Source organism: Bos javanicus, chromosome 29 (genome assembly GCF_032452875.1).
Source record: "Bos javanicus breed banteng chromosome 29, ARS-OSU_banteng_1.0, whole genome shotgun sequence".
NCBI lineage: Eukaryota > Metazoa > Chordata > Mammalia > Artiodactyla > Bovidae > Bos > Bos javanicus.
In genome coordinates, this window is record NC_083896.1 from 775,593 (window position 1) to 797,155 (window position 21,563).

Here is a 21,563-nt window from a genome sequence, read left to right on the forward strand (position 1 = left end):
ACTTCCAGTGGAAGCACCTCAGATCTGATCCGTGAGGTTCTTGGAATGTATCTGCACACTATGTTCACAGGGAAATACACTCACAGTTGAGTCTGACCACGCACATCCACTGTTCACTGGTTCAACCGTGGTTTTAATGCTTTCCTGAGAAATGCAGTTGGCTGTCGGTATTCATGGATGCAGACATAGAGGGACAACAGTACTAAGCCATTTACTGCAAGAGACTTGCGCATTTTGGTGCCCGTGAAGTTCCCGGAACCAATCTCCTGGAACCAGTCTTGGACTGTACTGATAAAGGCCTAAATAAATCTGAAATTTGTTGGACTATTATTATCTTTAAAACAAATATTTAGTATGAATCAGACAGTGTCTGTAAAGCACACTGTATTTTTTAAATGATAAAGCTAGAAAAGAAAAATTTAGGCATGTTTTTAAAAGTAGTTTTGGGGTAGAGTTACAGATGGGCCATGTGCATACATGTAATAAAATCAACATATTTTCATTACCACTTAAATTGCACATGCTTTGCTGTTTTGGTGAGAAGGGGTGAAGCATTGATGGCCAGTGTGCTATCCTGGGGTCTTGGCAGTTTCTGGGGTTAAGGCCTCTCCCTGATCTGCAGCAAACGAACAGATGGCCCTTCTGCTCCCCTGACTAACGTGGTGCAGAGCTTGCCTCTGATGTAGTCACTGGTCTTTTTCCTTTTCCTGAGCAGACCAAATTGAGCCCAGCCCCCTCTGCAGAATCAGCACCCATTCTTCAGAGATCTGTTCTCTGACTTAGAGACTCAAAAGAAGGAATGTTCCCATGGGAGATGACTCATTGGTATGAAAAACAAGCTTGGGAGCTGATGTTAGCAGATGGTGAAGATGGATGGGCCAGTTAATAATTTATGAATCTAATAATCGTGTGGTGCATTATTTTGATAATAAGAAACATATTAAAGCCTTAGTATTTATATAAGTTGCCTTGTACATTTAAAAACGGAAAAGTCATCTAGATTAGCCCTCTGCTTTAAGATCTCTTCTTCACGATGGGGTGACACTCAGGTGACGACAAGTAGGGAAGGTTAGCAAGAAGAGCTTATCCTATCTCTTGGGCAGCCCAGGGCGTCAGACAGATGGAGTCAGTTCTGAGAAGGCCAGGAAGTCAGGGCCCCCGGAACTGAATCCATGCTGTTCACCCAAGCACTGCTTCTTGAGTAAAAGGTTTCTCTTTTGTCAGAATGATTTTCATGGTATGTTGTGAAGGCACTGGCCATGGATGACCTTGGAGAAGCTATGTGAACACTATGCCTGCTGTTCTGAGGCATCGGTGTTTCATATGAAAGTTTCCTGGCTCAGCAGAGGGGTGGCCAAGGACCTTCATGGCAGCAGGTGCTGGTTAGACTGCCTGGATGACAGGGATTCCTGTTTGTGTGTCATCTGCCGGTCTTCTTATGCTACTGTTTGTGCGAGCTGAGCACGCAGCATGCTCCCTGATGATGAGAGAGCAGAAAGCTGTCTCCCTTGGATGAATGCAGTCAGGCTACTCTGTTGCTTCTACTCCTTCTTGGGCAGATGTCTAACCGGGTGTCTGTGTGTGTGTGTGTGTGTGTGTGTGCTGGCAGTGCACAGCTGTGATCTGTGCCATACCCAGGAGTGCCAAATGCTCCTCTCGTGGCGGTCGAGCTTTGATCTCTACAAATTCTCCATTGGTGTATTCCCTGTAAACCACTTTCTTGTACTGAGAGCCGATCCAGTTTTCAGTGTGGTTCATGAATATATCTCCATGTCTGCAAATCAGAAGCAACAGGAATTAAAGTCGTTAGAGGGTAGAAAAACCTTGAGTGCTTCTGCATGATTTGGAGGTGTGGGCACTGGAGCAGTGCTTCCAAAACCTGGCTATGATCAGGATCTCCCTGGGGAGCTGGCCGTTTACATCAGACTTTATGGAAGTGGGGCCAGGAATCTGCATTTGAAAGCATCTCTGGGGCTTTACATGTGGCAGTCCAGCATCAGCCTACCTTCCACTCTTGGGAACCACTGCTCTAGAGCCCTGCTGGGACACAGAGAACAGACTCGTGGATGCAGTGGGGGAAGGAGAGGGCAGGACGAATTGAGAGAGTGTCACTGACACACATGCACACCACCATGTGTCAAATAGAGAGCTGCTGCTGCATAGATAGCCAGCTGGCTGCTCTATAACACAGGGGGTTCAGTTTGATGTTCTGTGATAGCCTGGAGGGACCAATGATGAGGAAAGAGTGGTGAGTGGTGAGGGAGACTTGAGAGGGAGGCGATATATGCAGACTTACAGCTGATTCATGTTGTGTGGCAGAAACCAACACAACATTGTAAAGCAATTAGTCTCAATTAAAACAAAAAAAACAAATGAACCCTGCTGGGTGCTGCATAGTGCCAGACTTAGTCAGAGACTCCCAAAGGCACTTTGAGATTACATTAGCTTCCTGGGACCAACCAGCCTCACGCAAATGTTCATCCATGCACATGCGCACACCCCACCACCCTGCATTCCTTCAGATTTCATATGTTGTTCTGTACCCTGCTATGTTTTTCCACTGTAAAGATCTCAAGAAAGTCTGTGGGTTGTGTATTGCGCATATGCATGTGTGCAAAGTCTCTTCAGTTAGGTCTGACTCTTTTTGACCCTATGGACTGTAACTCACCAGGCTCCTCTGTCCATGGGATTCTCCAGGCAAGAACACTGGAGTGGGTTGCCATGCCCTCCTCCAGGGGATCTTCCAACCCAGGGATCGAACCCATGCTTCCTGTGGCTCCTGAATTGCAGGTGGATTCTTTACCATTGGGCCACCAGGGAAGCCCCATATTCTGCATATACTTATATACAAATATAAATACAGTTGATTCTTGTTATTCACAATAGTGTGCTCTATTCAGTATTTGGAGAGTCACTCCAAATACTGAACCATTGTTCCTAAGGGAAATACAGGGTTAAGTTCCTTCGAATCTCTGGTTACAATATATTTATCAACAGATCAATATATAAATTCGATAGATGTGTGTTTCTGTTTAAAGACATATCATGTGATATATATTACTGATCCATAATCACTGAACTCATGACCGATAATACACTGACTCATGCCTGAATGAAGCTTATCTAAAACCTGTTTTTCCTCTGTTAGGTATATTACAGCACTACCTTCCGTGCTCGGGAATCCTAGACAGCATTTCAGCCTTACTCTGGGTGGGGAGGGACATTTTAAACAGCTAAGTCACCAACAAAAAGCACAAAGAAGAAAAAAGTGACACTAAATAGATGACTAAAAGGACAGTTGGAAGAGCTAAAACAAGGAAACAGAGAGATGCCTTGTTGGTTTGACCTCTGCTGGGAATGTGAACATCAGGTGACACAAATTTTTCACTGTTCTATTCATATCTGCAAGTGACCATGAAAGCACCACAAGAATTGATTTGAGGGTTACAGATAAATTTCAGCAAGTGGGCAATTTTGCAAATATGAAATCTGCAAATAATGAGGATCAACTCTATATTTTATCTAGTAACAACATAGATCACTACAAGAGACAGAAACAAATCTATCAACTTCATCTCCAAAATATATTGTGTCTCACATCCTTCCATTTCCCATGGTCAAACTCCCCACACTATAACCTAAGTCACCGACTTCATCTGTTGACTCACCCGTATTAACTGAAACTGTTCCTAACCATGTTCTCTGCTCCCGATTCTCCTCCCTTCCCTCTCCTCTCTACACTACAGGCAGAGAGATCCTAAACTACACATTTGAATACATCAGTCCTTGTCGAAAAGATTTTTATGGCTTCCCACTGGCAGACTCCTTGATTTAGCTTTCATACCCCTTTCCCTGATGCGAAGAGCCGACATATTGGAAAAGACCCTGATGCTGGGAAAGACAAAGCAAAAGAGGAAGGAGGCGGCAGAGGATGAGATGGTTAGGTAGCATCACCGACTCAATGGACAAGAATTTGAGCAAACTTTGGGAGACAGTGGAGGACAGAGGAGCCTGGAGGGCTGCAGTCCATGGGGTGGAAATGAATCGGACATGACCTAGCGGCTGAACAACAAAACTTCCCCACTTGTCTCTGCCAAGCTCCCAAACCTGGTTTCCATCACCGCCACCCAAACGCTCTGTGCTCACGCAGTTCTACACACTCCCTCTCGTGAACCCTGCAGGCCCTCCACACCTGCAGGGCTTTCCCATGCTGCCTTCCTGTGCTGTTCACCTCTTCAACAGGCCCTCCCTTCAAAGACCACCTCCTCCCAGAAGCCTTCCCTGACCACCCACCCTCTCCCTCTCCCACAGTGCCTGTACGACTCAGCGTGTTTGCTCTAATGTCTTCCCCCACCGGAACATGAAGTCTGTGTGGAAAGGACCCTGTGTGCCCTTCTCAGCACTCTGCACAGTCCCGAGCACACAGTAGGTATTTTACAAATGCATGTATATACCTTCTACCCTGCACTGTGTGCTTTCCAAGGAAGAGAATTTTCTTCTACTTTTATTTTCCAGGAGTCCTAGAAGCATGTGTGGTGGTGACAAGCCCAGACTCTTGAGCTACCTGTGCTGTTTTCTAGCTTCCCTTCTCTGCAAAATGAGGTGATAATAATTCACCCAACTCCCAGGAGTGATGTGAGGATCATAGGAGTTGGGACATATAAAGCTATGTCAGCCTCAGACACCTGTTAAGAACCACCTGAGCGCTTACTCTATCGTCATCTCACTGGGAGGTCATGTAACAGTGCTGGGCCAGAGCTGATGGAGTGGGAAATGCTCAGCAAAAGGCCTGGCTTACAAGAGATGGTGCTCAATAGATGCTGAGTCTTACCTCAAATTCCAGGTTAGTTAAATTACATGTGCATCAGTCCACAAGTTCAAGAGTGCTAGGAAGTGAAGTGAAAGTCGCTCAGTCACGTCCAACTCTTTGCGGCCCCATGGACTATACAGTCCATGGAATTCTCCAGGCCAGAATACTGGAGTGGGTAGCCTTTCCCTTCCCCAGGGGATCTTCCCCACCCAGAGATCAAACTGGGGTCTCTTGCATTGCAGGCAGATTATTTACCAGATGAGCTATGAGGGAATTCTCTGTAGCAACCTACTCTTTGTTTTCAAATTCCCTCCCACTGCATAGATGCTGGCATTGTGCTGACAGTCCCATTTGTTGCCTTTCTGGGATCCTGAGTTCTCCCCACTATGTTCTTAGGAAGCCACAGGGAAAGACTTCCAGGTTCCAAGGTGAGGCAGAGGGTCTGTGCTGACCAGGACAAAAAATGTTTCAGGGAAAACCCATACTGAGGGGGGGTTTGAAACCTGGAGATGTCCTAAGATATGGCCTCGGGTCAGATGGCAGATGCATAGTAACTGGGGTAGGAGGGCATTTGCTCCTGGGCTCTGATCTATGGGGGTGCCACAGACTGCCACTGGGACAACCTGTCACTGCAACTCTGTCCTGCATTTTTATCTACAGAGCTGTTGCTTTTTAAACAGGCGAAATCAATTTTAACAATTTCAGTTAACCCAACACAACCAAAATTATATCATTTCATCATGTGATAATTGTAAGATATTTGTTAGTTATATAGTTTATGTTTTTGTTCATACCAATTCTATGAAATTCAATGTATGTTTTATACTTAGGGTTCATCTCAATTTGGACTACCACATTTCAAGTGTTCTATAGCCAAGTATGGATACAGTCTACTATATTAGTGCTGATCTAGAAGACTGCGGTTGTGGCTCTTCTATTATATTTTTAATAGGTGAAAATGCTCTCATTTCACTTTGTTGTCATTTATTTATGGGCAAGACCAGAATGGCAGGGACAGGGTGCAGACACACCCACCACCCTCTATCTCTCTAAGAAGCTTGAAAGACAATCCCAGAAGATTAAAGCTAGCTCTTTCTGCCAGCCTGGATGGATGGGGCTGAAAACAGAAATTACACTGAGTTTCAAGAAAATAATGAAGGATATATTTCTTATATACTCATGGGCTAGGACTGTACATATGACAATTATTATACAATAATGTCTTCAGAGATAGCAGCCTGTTAATGAAATAATTATTTTAGAAAAGACCAAATTAGTATTCATTTCACTTTATACTGAATTATCCATTTTTAACTTGTATAAGCAGCACTACTTTGGCAGGGGGCGTGTCTGGTTTAACAAAATGTGTTGGTGAATAATTGAAGTGAAGTGAAGTGAAAGTCACTCAGTCATGTCCAACTCTTTGTGACCCCATAGACCGTAGCCTGCCAGGCTCCTCTGTCCACAGGATTCTCCAGGCAAAATACTGGAGTGGGTTGACATTTCCTTCTCCCTGGGAAGGGCTACCCATCCAGGCAACCCACTCCAGTATTCTTGCCTGGAGAATCCTGTGGACAGAGGAGCCTGGAGGGCTGCTGTCCATGGGGTCGCACAGAGTCGGACACGACTGAGGCGACTTAGCATGCATGCATGCGTGCACTGGAGAAGGAAATGGCAACCCACTCTAGTGTTCTTGCCTGGAGAATCCCAGGGACAGAGGAGCCTGGTGGGCTGCCGTCTATGGGGTCACACAGAGCTGGACACGACTGAAGCGACTTAGCAGCAGCAGCACTTCCCAAGGGATGTTCGCAACCAAGGGATCAAACCCAGGTCTCACATTGCAGGCGTATTCTTTACTGTCTGAGCCACCAGGGAAGCCCAAGAATACTGGAGTGGGTAGCCTACCCCTTCTCCAGCGGATCTTCCCAATCCAGGGATTGAACCAGAGTGTCCTGCATTGCAGGTGGGTTCTTTACCAGCTGAGCTACCAGGGAAACCTGGTGAATCTTGGAATGAATTTTAAAGCATCCTACCCTTGAGGCAAATCTTTTACAACTGAGTGATTTTGTTTCTTCATTTATCCACAAGGTGGCACCATTATATTCTTTCCATGAGCCTGAACCCTCAAAACAGGTCGAGTAAGAAAAATAGAACAGGCTATGATTCCTAAAAGCTGATGTAGAGGAGTTGGTGGGGATCATAACCACAGAAGGTGCATGAAGGCTGGGCAAGAGAGGGCAAGGGAAGTGTGATAATAAATATCAAAGAGGAACAGGGCATGAACGTCAGCATGGCATGGTGATGAGAACACGGATTTGTCCTTCAAAAAGGTCAGTGTTCAACTCCACTTCTGCCAGTGACTGAGTGAACCAGTCCTCACCTGCATACATGGGGCGGTGCCACCCAGGCAGAAGGCGCTAACCCTGGGGAGGAGGCCTGCAGGCCTGCCCCCCAGACAGTTCAGCCCTGAAGGCCGGGCCGGAGGGCACCCGTGCTCAGCAGTGCGCAAGGTCCTCGAGCCCGCGGATTCCTCTGTGCTCTGCAAGGGCAGCGCCTCCACAGGAGGGCAAGCCTCATGGAAGCTCTGGGGACCCGGCCAACGAGGGGACCTGCCCTTCCTGCCCCAGCCCGGTAATCTCCACCTCCCCCGCCCCTCGGGTGTCCCCGGGGCCAGTGACTGCCGGCGGCCCCCACCCCGCCCATCTACAGCGCCACACCCACCCCAGCTCTGCGCAGAGGCCCTGCGTCTCCGCACCACGTCCCTCGGGGTTCCCGGGAGGCGAGCCCCTGTACTGACCCCTTCCCCCAGCCCATCTACAGCGCCTCCCCCACCTCTGCGCAGCGGGCCTGCCTCTCTCTGCACCGCATCCCCTGGGTCCCCGGGAGGCGAGCCCCTGCGCTGACCTGCCCCGCGCTCGCTCAGACCCACGTGCGTGGCCCGCCAGCCTCCCGAGGACCAGACTGGTTTCAGACCACTCCCTCGGAGGGGGACGGCGACTTCCCTAGGCTTTCGTGTTTCTGAGTGACATGTCTGTGTGCCAGGACTGGGCAGACAGCACCCGGGGCCCTTTTAGGTTCCGCGTTTGCCGAACGTCCACGCACGTGTGCAAACCCACCCCAGACACGGCGGCGGCTCGGCCTGTGGTACCTTTCCCCTCTTGCGTCCAAGTGCTGCTTTTCGAACTCCCAGTTTTTGTTAGGGGCATAATCCCATTCTACCTCTTCAGCGGCGATGTAAAAGGTTCTTATCATCCCATAGGGCTGCTCAGGAGGGTCCTTGTTGCCGCAGCTGCTGACCTCATATATCTGATGCATGCCTCTTGCCAAGTGGTGCAGGGTGGAGCAAAAGACCCTGAAGATTCCTGGAAGAGACATGGCTTGGCGTTCAGAGCGATGCTCGAGCGCTTGCTTTTGATTTGCTAGCAAACCTCCGTAATTATTAAAAAATAACCGGTCAGGTGGGTTTTTAAGATATCAACTTTCTATAGCATTTAAAAATCAGACCCTAAGAGAAATAAATTACTTGTAAATATATTTACGTATGGGGGGAAATACCATCTGAAATTCATCTGTCATGTCCAAAAACAAATAAAGAAAAAACCTGTAAAGTTGCTGCCAAGAAATTATTTCTCTGGGTCTCCCCTATTGTACACACCTATTAGAGGATAGTCACTCCTGGAAAAAAATCATTGATAGGTATCTTCTCCCAGCCCAGTTTAAAAGGAACTAATTACCTGTCTAGACAAAGTTCAAATTAGGTCAGTCTTCTGAAGTCATGGCTTTTGCCCTAAAAGGTTTTATAAGCTATAAGGTGCAATATACAAATAAGCTATTACTCTTAAAGCTAAATGTATTTTTTCATTAAGCCCTTGAGCAGAGGAGGGTCTCATTTCCAGTGGTAGGTCTACATTATGCCAGATGAAAAGGAAAAAGAAATAGCAACCATCCTATCTGACTGAGAACTATATGATTTTTTAAGCTGAATTTTCTAGATGCCTTGGCATCAATATGCATATTTTAATTAAATTCACAATAAAATCATACAAAATCAAATTATTGGAAGATGTTAACTCAGGGAAATTATTGGATCAACAAATCTCTGTTCTCAGAGGTGAATGAGAGTGTGGGTCTCATTAACTATCTACAATGCACAGAGATAGCATCTATCATGTCTAAATATTGCCAAATTATCCCTTCAGGATGAGCCCAAACCATTGGTTCATAGGGTACCCTAGCACACCCAGGCACAAATGGTGACCCTCTGTAAAAACAAAGAGAAGACCCTTCTGACAACAGAGGTGGCCAGAGCTTCCTCTGCCTGTGCTGGTCTCCAGGCAGCCCACTATTTGTGTGCTAATCATCCCTTCAACAGAGGAGGAATTTTCTTTTCTAAGAACAAAGAGGAGCTTAAAGTCTTGATTATGGTGATATTTTCACAGGTGCATACTATTTCCACACTCATCAATTTACATGTATAAAATATACAGCTTTTTGTGTTTCAGTCATACATCAATAAAGTGGTTTAAAAAAAAAAAAAGATCAAAGAGGAAATGTTTGACTTTCAGCTGACAGGCTACTCTACCCATGTTTGGGTACTCCTTTTAGCTTAGAAGATGGGGCGGCAACAGGTGAAATGACTCAGCTTTTCAGCAGTCACTGATTTATACTCACCGCCAAACATAAGCTGGAAAGCACTGTCATGTAGCTCTTTAGAAGCCTGGAGGGCCTGTGAGTAAGTAACCATGTCCCTAAAATTATTCCAGCCATCTCTAGCTTTGAATGCTGTTTCTATGAAGTAAAACTATTTGGCTGTTTCCCTCTTGTCCCCTCTTTGGTCTTGAAGAGTGAATTTTAAAAAAGTAATTGTTCCAAAGGCATCCCTTGGGGTGATTCATAACTGATCAATCAATTAATATAGAAAGGTTGAATACTAGAAGCTTACAAGGCAAGGATTAATGGAGCCCCTAGTCTGAGGCAGTACTTTGGCAAAAGTTTTGAAGCTCAAGGCTCTTTTTCTTTTTTTTTTTTTCTATAAAAATCCATGTATTTTATTTGGTAGGTAAGTCATGGCAACTTTTCCTCTCTCAACCAGATAACTGAATGTAAAATCATGGAGAAAATATGCATTTACACTCACAGCAGCCAGAAGTGAACGTTGAGGCGGGAACTCACAGCAGCCAGAAGTGAATGTTGAGGCAGGGTTAGGTGGCTCCCAGGGTCCATATGTTTTCTATATATTTCTCTGATGACTTAAAATTTTAGATTTGTCTCAGGTAGAAATGTTTAACTTGTAAAGAGGTGACGTAAGTCATATTTACTACTTGTTAATAGAAAAGAGTAGCTTTGAAGAGCTCTATCTTCTTTTCTCTTTGAATTTTTTTTTCCCTCAAATCTCAAATTCTTAACCAGTGACAGAGAGTAGCATCTAAAATGCAGTTCCAGTGTGAAGGAAAGAAGTAAATACCTATTTATAAAGGAAACAGAGCAGGCAAGTACTTATCTTGAGTAGCATATTGGTTTCATTTTTAGACCAATGAAAAAGTTGGTTTGGAGAAACATGTTGAATATCCACAGCATTTACTATTCTTATTTTTCATGAGAGTATATGTTGCCAAATATTACCCTTTATCTTTTATTAAAATGCCCCAGTGACCTAATTAACGTATTAATCTCTAAGAGAAGGGATGGGTACTGTCACTTCAACGGGCTCTCCATGGACTCCGGATCCAACACAGCTTGCTTTCTGGGTACCCGAGAGAATGACAATAGGCAAGTCCCTGTCTGGACTCATCAAGAGACCACTATCAATCTCTAGAGAAGGGAGATAAGTTCACATCTACAACCTGGAAGCAACCACCAGTCTGCCCATGTCTGGTTGATGCTTCCAAGCAGCAACTAAAATGAAGTCTGTGTTTAAAGAGAATAAACAAGCAAACAAAAATACTCTTTCTTGGGGCTGAATTGTTCATGGATATAAATAAAGAGCATTCTCCTAGGATTTGTGAGGCCAGGTCAGTTAGAGGACTCCTACTTTTGCTTTATGGATGTTATTAGATGCTTTTCCTCTGTTCTTCACATTATGTGTTTGAAATACAATAGTCAGGACTCTCTGATTCTACTCAAGGCTATATTTCCTTCTGCACACGCAGAAGTGCCCAAATTCAACCAATTTCTTCTGGGGAAAGACCCTAAGAGTACTTGCCTGAAGATAGGAATCTGGTCACCTGAGCTGGCCCTGCCAAGTTTACCTGCACGGTCTGGCTGCATGAATGCCGTTGTGGAGACGTGGGGAAACAGCGCCAGGGAGTCCCGGTGAGTCCCTCGTAGGTGGATGGTGTTCCCTTGAAAATAAACTCCATGCATGTCCGTGTCAGTGCCCATGCCAATCAGATGCCAGGAGACTCTATCCTTTTTGCACATGGTTAGGCCTGGCTGGTTGCCATACATGTAGCCATTAATAGCTAAATGGAAGGAAAAGGAGAGCAGAGTGCACTATTATTTTGTAGATGTGCTGAAAACACATCACCTTAGTGAAAGATTATCAGTGCATATGGAGGCAGTGGTATTCAAGTTCAAAATTTACAGAAGATCCTATTATCAGAGAATAAAGAGTACTGGGAAAAAGTCAGGTGTTGTATCAAATTTAAATGGAGACTGAACTTAATAACGAATAATGAAAATACACTAAAACAGTGAAACTGTTCTATTTAACAATGTATACACAGGACATGAATTCTAAGAAGTAATAAAAAATAAACAGGTTGTTTTCTTAAGCAATTTTTTTCTGACAAAATTATTTGATAGCATTATATAATATCCTTCATTTCACATTTTAGTTTTGCAGATTATAAAAAGCATCATCTTGAAAAAATATTTACAGATTTCATGAATTTCCCCAAAGTCTTTTTTTTAAAACTCTTTATATGGAAGTCATTTTCTTTTAAGGTTCTTATCCTGTCATCTCCCTTGTTAAGTGTCTTTTCCTCAGTTATTCATTTAATTCTGTCAGATCCTCATTTGCCAATGGCTTTGCATTTCATTCTAGAAGTTATCAGACATCCCTTCACTGATTTTATGGATCTTGCATCACTTGAAAGATTTGCAGTTGATTGACATTATATTTGCATGTCTGGTCAGTGAAGAGGGATTTGAGAAGTAGGGAAGGGACACTAAGTTTTAAGAGGTTAGCCCTTGAATAAATAGTTTTGCCTTATGATAATTTTGATTTTCCAACTTCAGTAAAATAACTGACAAGACTTTGAATAATGATCACTTAGATATGAAAAGTCTTTGTACCTCCAGAAATGCAAATTGCTTTTCTCTTTGACATCAACCTCAATCCACTGACAGCAGCTACACGCGCCCCCTCTGGGGGATGACCACTATGACTGAGTACACTGAGGCGTGACTGTGCCTAACTGCGTCTCAGGCTTGATGTCCTGGAGAGAGACACCCCCCACTCCACTCCTTCTACAGCCTGTCCACCACACACGTAAATGGTCTCCTGTTAGAATCTCATTGTCAAATAAAATTACCTTTTGTTTCTTTATCTGTGAATGAGTGGTGTTTGGTAATTTTACTCAAATATCTGGAATTATTAGCAGAAATTCCAAGAAGCCCTGGAGCTGCTAAGAAGAATATCACACTTTCTGAAGAAAATCTTTGATCATGATGTTGCAAATAAACTGTCTTGTCCATTGAATGTTAAAGAGATATCATTTTAAATTTTTTTCATTTTATTTATTTTAATTGGAGGCTAATTACTTTACAGTATTGTAGTGGGTTTTGCCATACATTGACATGAATCAGCCATGGGTGTACATGTGTTCCCCATCCCAAATCCCCCTCCCACCTCCCTCCCCATCCCATTGTAAATTGTAGTGCTAACAGTTTAGTCCTTGGTAGAGCTGGTAGAGAATTCTCTGTTGCCTAGGAACTCCAGTTTAACACTTCTCTTTCCTAGGAATTCCCTGATGATCCAGTAGTTAGGATTCCACATTCTCACTGCTGGAGGCCCAGGTCAGGGAATTAAGATACCACAAAGCTGTGTGGCATGCCCTCACCCACTCCGGAACCTCTTTTTCTGGAACATTCATTCATTCATTTATATATTCAACAAGCAGATTGGAACATAGACTGTATAACACGAGCAATGCAAACATTGTATGCCATGTAAGGCATTTTCTCTTTGGTATTGTAGCCAACTTTCTCCTACTCATGCAAGCAAGACTGGAGACAAAATTTAATTTATAATTAATGTGAAGCTTAAACTAAATACATAATTTCCTTGAATTTTGCCTTAAACATTACATATTCTGCAGGTTTAAAATATACAAATATATCAAATTGCCAAAGCAGGAAGGGACTGGATTTGACATGATCCATTAGGTTGTTTTCTGTTTTCTATATACAGGCTTCTCTGTATATAGATCCCTTTTGCAGCCTAGCTTTTCCATTAAGCGATTGCTATGTTTCCTAATTTATAGCTTAGTTTACCTTTTTATTGGCTATTATAAAGGTTGGGAACAAATTTTGTCTTCAGTTATAACAAATTTTTTTTTTATAAGATGATGTTGAAAGTGCATTATTCCTTGTTTTCCATTGGTCCAAGAAGGGGTTCAGTTGGAACAGAGCATCTGAGACCACAAAAGTATGAGCCAGTGCTGTGGGTCACTTGGAGCCTTGAACATTTTTGGACTTCCATGGGAGAAAGAGAGACTTTTTTGCACTTCTTTGGGAGAGAAGGGGAAGGCTATTTCACTATTTTCTCATAATGTTTTAAAGGCAATAAATAGATGCTATGCTTGGTCCTAAAACAAGGTCTGTTATCTTGCCATGTTTGCTTTAGGTATTGAAAGAAATTTTTATTGAAACATATTTGATTTATAATATTATATTAGTTTTAAGTATACAACATGGTGATTCAATATGTTTATAGATTATACTCCATTTAAAGTTAATATAAAATAATGGCAATATTTCCATATGTTGTATAATATACCCTTGTAGCTTATTTATTTTATTCATAGTAGTATTTTTTTCTTAATCCCATAGCCCTGTCTTACCCCTTCACCCTTCCCCCTCCCCACCGATAACCATTAGTTTGTTCTCTATATCTATGAATCTGTTTTTTCATTGTTGTTGTATATATTCATTTGTTCTATTTTTTAGATTCCACATATAAGTGAAAGCATGCAATATTTGTCTTTCTCCGTCTGACTTATTTCACTAAGCATAATATTCTCTAGTTCCATCCATGTTGTTGCAAATGGCAGAATTTCATTCCTTTTTTATGTCTTAGCTTTATTCCTTATATATGTGTGTTGGGCTGCATGCATCATTTTGAATTAGTGGTTTTGGGGTTTTTTGTTTCCAGAACTGAAATTGTTGGGTCATATGGTAGTTCTATTTTTATTTTTTTGAGACACTTCCATACTGTTTTCCACAATGGCTGCACCAATTTACATTTCCATCAATTGTGTATAATGGTTCCCTTTTCTCCACATCCTGTCTAACATTTGCTGTTTGTGTTCTTTTTGATGATAGCTATTCTGACGTGAGCCGATACCTCATTGTGGTTTCGATTTGCATTTCTCTGATGTAGCAATGCTGTTGAGCATCTTTTCAGGTGTCTGTTGGTTGGCCATCTGCATTTCCTCTTTGGAAAAATGTCTATTCAATTCTTCTGCCCCATTTTTAATCATATTGTTTGTTTCTTTGATTTGGGGTTGTACAAGTTGTTTCTATTTGTTGACTATTAATCTCTTGTCAGGCATATCATTTGCAAACATTTTCTTCCATTCAGTAGGTTGTCTTTTCATTTTGTTGATGGTTTCCTTTGCTGTGCACAAGCTTTTCAATTTAATTAGATCTCATTTGCTTATTTTTACTTTTTTTTTCTTTACTTTAGGAGACAGATCCAAAAAACTATTGCTAGGATTTATGTCAAAGAGTGTTCTGCCTCTGTTTTTCTCTGGGAGTTTCATAGTATCCAGTCTTACATTTAGATCTTTAATTCATTTTATTTTTGTATATTGGTGTTAGAGAATCTTCTAATTTCATTCTATAGTTGTCCAGTGTTTCCCTGAAACACTTATTGTAGAGACTGTCTTCTCCATTCTATATTCTTGCCTCCTTTGTCATAGAGTGATTGACAGAAGCACATGGGTTTATTTTTAGCCTCTCTATTCTATTCCATTGATCTGTGTCTGGTTTTGTGCTTGTGCCAAACTATTTTGATTACTATGCTAAGCCACTTCAGTCGTGTCCAACTCTTTGCAACCCTATGAACTGTAGCCCTCCAGGCTCCTCTATCCATGGGATTCTCCAGGCAAGAATACTGGAGTGAGTTGCTTTACCCTCCTCCAGGGATCTTCCCAACCCAGGGATCAAATGCTGTGTCCCTTATGTCTGCTGCATTGGCAGGCAGATTCTTTACCACTAGCACCACATTTCTCCAAAGAAGACATACAGATGGCTAACAAACACATGAAAAGATGCTCAACATCACTCATTATCGAGAAATGCAAATCAAAACCACAATGAGGTACCATTTCACGCCAGTCAGAATGGCATCCAAAAGTCTACAAGCAAAGCTGGAGAGTGTGGCACTAGAAAAGGGAAACCTCTATGGTTGGGAATGGGAAGCTTCTGCAAAGGAAACAGCACAGCCAGCAGCAACTGGAGCTCAATTCCAGGTACTAAATAGACATTTCTCCAAAGAAGACATACAGATGGCTAACAAACACATGAAAAGATGCTCAACATCACTGCTATCCAGAAGTCTACAAGCAATAAATGCTGGAGAGGGTGTGGAGAAAAGGGAACTCTCTTACACTGTTGGTGGGAATGCAAATTAGTACAGCCACTATGGAGAACAGTGTGGAGATTCCTTAAAAACTGGACATAGAACTGCCATATGACCCAGCAATCCCACTGCTCAGCATACACACCAAGGAAACCAGAATTGAAAGAGACACGTGTACCCCAATGTTCATCACAGCACTGTTTATAATAGCCAGGACATGGAAGCAACCTCAGCAGACAAATGGATAAGAAAGCTGTGGTACATATACACAATGGAGTATTACTCAGCCATTAAAAAGAATACATTTGAATCAGTTCTAATGAGGTGGATGAAACTGGAGCCTGTTATACAGAGTGAAGTAAGCCAGAAAGAAAAACACCAATACAGTATACTAATGCATATATATGGAATTTAGAAAGATGGTAACAATAAACCTGTATGTGAGACAGCAAAAGAGACACAGATGTAAAGAACAGTCTTTTGGACTCTGTGGGAGAGGGCGAGGGCAGGATGATATGGGAGAATGGCATTGAAACATGTAAATTATCACATGTGAAATGAATCGCCAGTCCAGGTTCGATGCATGATACAGGGTGCTCAGGACTGGTGCACTGGGATGACCCAGAGGGATGGGATGGGGAGGGAGGTGGAAGGATGGGAAACACATGTACACCCGTGGTGGACTCAAGTCAATGTATGGCAAAACCAATACAATATTGTAAAGTAAAAAGATAAATAAATAAAACTTAAAAACAAACAAGCAAAAAATATTGATTCTTACTATCCAAGATCACAGTATATCTTTGCCATCTATTTTTGTCTTTTCCATCTTCAGTTTCTTTCATCAATGTCATATAGTTTTCTGAGTACAAGTCCTTTGCCTCTCAAGATAAATTTATTCCTAGGTATTTTATTCTTTTTGATGAGATGGTAAGTGAGATTTTTTCTTAATTTCTTTTTCTTATAATGCATTGTTAGTGTGAATAAATGCAACAGATTTCTGTATATTAATTTTGTATTCTGAAACCTTACTAAATTCATTGATGAGCCCTAGTAGTTTTCTGGTAACTTCGTTAGGATTTTCTATGTATTGCATGCCACCTGAAAACAGTAATAGCTTTACTTCTTCTTTCCAATTTGGATGACTTATTTCCTTTTCTTTGGATTACTGTGACTTAGACTTCTATTATTATGTTGAATAAAATTGGCAAGAGTGGGTATCCTTGTCTTGTTCCTAATCTTAGAGGACATGCTTTCAGCTTTTCACCATTGAGTATAATGTTAGCTGTGGATTTGTCACATGACTTTTATTATATTAAGGTATGTTCCCTCTATGCCCACTTTCTGGAGAATTTTTTATCAAAAATGGGTGGTGAATTTTGTCAAAAGCTTTTTCTGCATCTATTGAAAGGACCATACTGTTTTTACTCTTCAGTTTGTTAATGTGTATATCACATTGATTGTTTCATGGGTATTAAAAAGTCCTTGCATCCCTGAGATGAATTCTACTTGATCATAGTGCATTATCCTTTAAACGTGTTATTAGATTCAGTTGGCTAATATTTTGTTGAGGATTTTTGAATCTATGATCACTGGTGATATTGGCCTATAATTTTCCTTTTTTTGTGTGATACTTTTGTCTGGTTTTGGTATCAGGGTGATGGTGGACTCATAGAATGAGTTTGGAAGCATTCTTTCCTCTGCAATTATTTGGAATAGTTTTAAAATGTAGGTGTTAACTCTTCTCTAAATATTTGGTAGAATTCCAATTCTACCATATGGTGAAGACTGGATTTTGGTTTGCTTGGAGTTTTTAAATTACTGACTCAATTTCTTTACTGATAAGTGGTCTATTTGTATTTTCTATTTCTTCCTGATTCAGTCTTAGTAGATTGTACATTTCTAAAGATTTGTCCATTTCTTCCAGGTTGTCCATTTTATTGGCAAATAGATGCTTTTACTAGTCTTTTATGATCCTTTATATTTCTGTGGTGTCCGTTGTAACCTCTCCTTTTTCATTTCTGATTTTATTGATCTGGGTCCTTCCATTTTTTTCTTGATGAGTCTGGTTTATCAGTTTTATTTAACTTTTCAAAGAACCAGCTTTTAATTTCATTGATCCTTTCTATTTTTGTCTCTATTCACTTATTTCTGCTCTTATCCTTATGATTTCTTATCTTCACTAACATTAGGTTTTATTTGCTCTTTCTCTAGCTCTTTTAGGTGTAAAGTTAGGTTTTTATTTGAAATTTTTCTTTTTTCCTGAAGTAAGCTTTTAAATTCTGTTGTAGAACTGTTTTTGCTATCTCATAAGTTTTGGATTGTCATGTTTTCATTTTCATTTATCTCTAGGTATTTTTTTGTTCCTCTTTGATTTCTTCAGTGATGTATTGGTTGTGTAGTAGTATATTGTTCAGCCTTCACCTGTTGTGTTTTTTTGTAGTTTTTTTCCTCAAAGTTAATTTCCAGTCTTATATAGTATTGTTTTCAAAAAAGGTGCTTGATGTGTTTTCAATTTTCTTAAATTTACAGAGGCTTGTTTAGTGGCTTAGCATATAATCTATCCTGGAGAATGTTCTGTTTGCACTTGAAAAGAATGTGTATTCTGTTGCTCTTGGATGAAAAAAAAAATATATATATATATATATGTCTGTATATACACACACAGATATATATATATATAGATATAGATATATATATGAAACAGTAATTTTCTACATTTATTATGTACTGTGACCTTTGCTAGTTCAAATTCTGTATTATTTTATCTACAGCTGATGAAGTGCTTTAGAAGTATTAAGCTTCATATCTCTTGAGATGGAGAAGTTTCACCATACCTTGTGAGGCTGAAGCCACAAAATATTTTAGTCATGACCAAGGACAATACCCAAGAAACCAAGCTTAAGATAACTACAGCATTCCAAATATTTTCACTTCAAATGTGATTATGACTTGACTTTACAAGAGGAAAAGATTTTTCATACCATGCATTCGGTTGGACTTCACAAACTCTTTGTCCTCCTTGTCAACGCTGAAGGGATGCCAGGTAAACTTCTGAATATTTTCATCAAGATACCTGCTCAGATTCTCATCAAAGACTGTAACTAGTAGGTAAAATTCCTTGTCTATTCCTTTCTACAGAGAAGAAAGAAATGAATGTATTAAAGTATAGCTTGGGAGACTTCTTAGCTCTACTTCACTTTGAAAGTTAACACAAAGTAACAGAAAGTAAATTAGGATCAACATCAGCCATAGATTTACTGGATCATTTTGTAAATCAAGATTCTGATAAATTCATTCTACACCCTATATATTCATCTTCCTCATTACATCCTTTCCTTCCCCATGTGACCTCCTCAGAGGAAGTAAGTCCGTGTTCAGAAGCTTTCCTAATCTGCAGTACTCCTGTTCTCAGGCTGGGCATCACCATGTTATTTTTGTCACTCTATACTCCATGTCCTGGCCTCGGCCTCTCTGACCTCATCTCCTTGTATTCACCCCCTAGCTCACTCCAGCCACCCTGGTCTTTTGTTCTTTTTTGAACACACCTAATTCATTCCTGCCTCAAGACCTTTTCACATGCTGTTCCCATTGTCTAGAAGGTTCTCCTAGGTCTTGCCTGGCTCCCTCCCTTATTCTGTTCCATTCCCTGCACCAATATCACCTCCCTGGAGCATCCTCGCCCCACCCTAGCTAAAAGTCCCTCATCTTCCTTCCTGCCTGCAAACTCACTCACTTTTCCGCACTCTACTCTTCTTCATAGCGCTTATCTCCACCTAAAATATTTCCTGTATGCACTTAAAATTTTGACTGTTGTCCCACTGTAATGTAGGCTTTGATACAGTAGGAAAGTTTTGGGTGTCTCTCTGTATTCCCAGCTCCAACGAAAATGCCTGGAAAACTAGACACTTAATACATGTTTTTGAGTGAGATAATGAATACATGTAATTCATGGCTTTGCTAAATTATATTAATTTGAGTTGATAATGGAATAATTCCCATGTGGATATTCCTAAACCATCTATTTGAATATTACTGACCACACAGCATACTGAATTGTCAAAATCTGCTTTTCTTTAAAGCTGAACCAGAGAGGTAACTGTGTTTTCTGTCTCTCAACCATCTTCCCACCTCTAACGGACTCTCTCCCAATCTACCCTTCATCGTGTCCTCTACTCCAGAGGGACCCTCACCAGTGCCATCTGATCACATCTCTCTCCTTCTCAATCTGGACAATACAATGTAATTCACAGTGATAGGTCCCTGCCTACCTTTTCAGCCTCATCTCTTGGCTCTTCCCTCCTGACACCTGAACCAAAGCAAGCCCAAGATCCTTGTAGCAATCTGAACTTGCTGTGTTCAGCAGGCCTCTGTCCTTTATACGCATTCTCCCTCAACTTTGATGGTCTGCCACCCTAATCCAACTTTAAGGGGACCTTAGCTGTCCCAGCTCTGTGATGCTTTCTTAACTTCTCATTGAAGGTAAGGTTATTCTTTGCTTTACGTTCTTACTATACCTTATATAACTTACTGCTTTTATCACATGGTGTTTTAGATCATGGGCTATGGAAAGAAACAATGTAGGCTTAAGATTTTTGAAAATAAAATATTAAAACTGGAGGGGGAATAAGGGATCAAATATATTTGGAAAGATATCAGGTTCTAGTGCCATTCTGCTTACATGTTATGACAACTGAGACAAATGACTTGTCTTCTCTAAGTCCTAATTCCCTCATTTGCAAAATGAGGATATGAGTTGTCCCTACTTCATATTTTTGGAGGGTTAAATTTGATACTATAGGCAAAGCACTTGGTGCACCCTCTAGCAAATACTAAGTACCTTGTGTTAACTGTTATTAACTGTGGTTGTGTTTGTACACAGGATGAGAAGGGACCACTGAGAGGAATTCGGTTGGAGAGCCTCATCATCTGAGAGTCATTTGTAAGGTAACTGGGTCTATGAAAGAGAAAATTAGCCCAGGAGGAGGTTAGAAGGTAGGTATAGGACCCTGTGTTGTAATTAATTTTGAGTCAACTTGTTTGGGTGCCCAGATATTTGGTCAAACTTTTTTCTAGCTATTTCCATGAGGGTGTGCTTGGATTTGATTCAGCGACTAAGTGAAGAAGATCACCCTCCCTAATGTGGGTGAGCCTCATCCAATCATTTGAAGGCCTTAACAGAACAACAAAAAATCTGACCCTCTCACAAGTAAAAGGGGATTCTTCTTGCCTTTGAACTGGAACATCAGCTTTTGCTTGCCTTTGAACTCAAACTCAAACACAGGCTCTTCCTTTCAAGACTGTTGGACTTTTGGGTCTCCTGAGTCTCTTTCTGTGACATACCCTGCATATCTTGAAACTTGTCATCCTCCATAGTCATGTGAGCCTACTCCTTATCATAATTTTCTATCTATATATACATCCTAATGGTTCTTCTCTTCTACAGAACTAGGATTAATGCTGAATATAAAATATACCATTTAAACAAATAGCCTGCTATTTCTGATTAGTAAAGTAATTCAAAATGATTAAGTAGCTGACTTTCCCTCTTTCCATAAGTGTGTTTAATATTATGTAGATATAGCTTGAAATGCTATGCTTTGCCACACTAATCAGTGTTGCTTAATAAAAGCCTCTAAGTTGGGACTTGCAAGAAAATATCTACCTGTTTTCTTGTTTCTTTGGTCATAGTGATTAACTCCTGGATTATAGTGATGAGCTACAGTGATTCTCAAACTTGGTTGCACATTGGAATCACCTAGAGATTCTGACCGGAGAAGGCAATGGCACCCCACTCCAGTACTCTTGCCTGGAAAATCCCATGGACGGAGGGGCCTGGTGGGCTGCAGTCCATGGGGTCGCTAAGAGTCAGACACAACTGAGAGACTTCACTTTCACTTTTCACTTTCATGCATCGGTGAAGGAAATGGCAACCCACTCTAGTGT

At 41.3% G+C, this 21,563-nt stretch overlaps 1 protein-coding gene across 1 annotated transcript in view; it reads right to left on the reverse strand.

Annotated features, from left to right (window-relative positions):
• The window catches only part of HEPHL1 (hephaestin like 1), a 92,155-nt gene that overhangs the window by 20,077 nt on the left and 50,515 nt on the right, over positions 1–21,563 (reverse strand). The window contains exons 10-13 of the mRNA XM_061405954.1: positions 18,602–18,752; positions 11,059–11,271; positions 7,959–8,172; positions 1,635–1,774 (exon numbers count right to left, since the gene is read on the reverse strand). Of these exons, the coding sequence (XP_061261938.1) occupies positions 1,635–1,774; positions 7,959–8,172; positions 11,059–11,271; positions 18,602–18,752 (718 nt within the window). The remainder of the gene's footprint in view (positions 1–1,634; positions 1,775–7,958; positions 8,173–11,058; positions 11,272–18,601; positions 18,753–21,563) is intronic.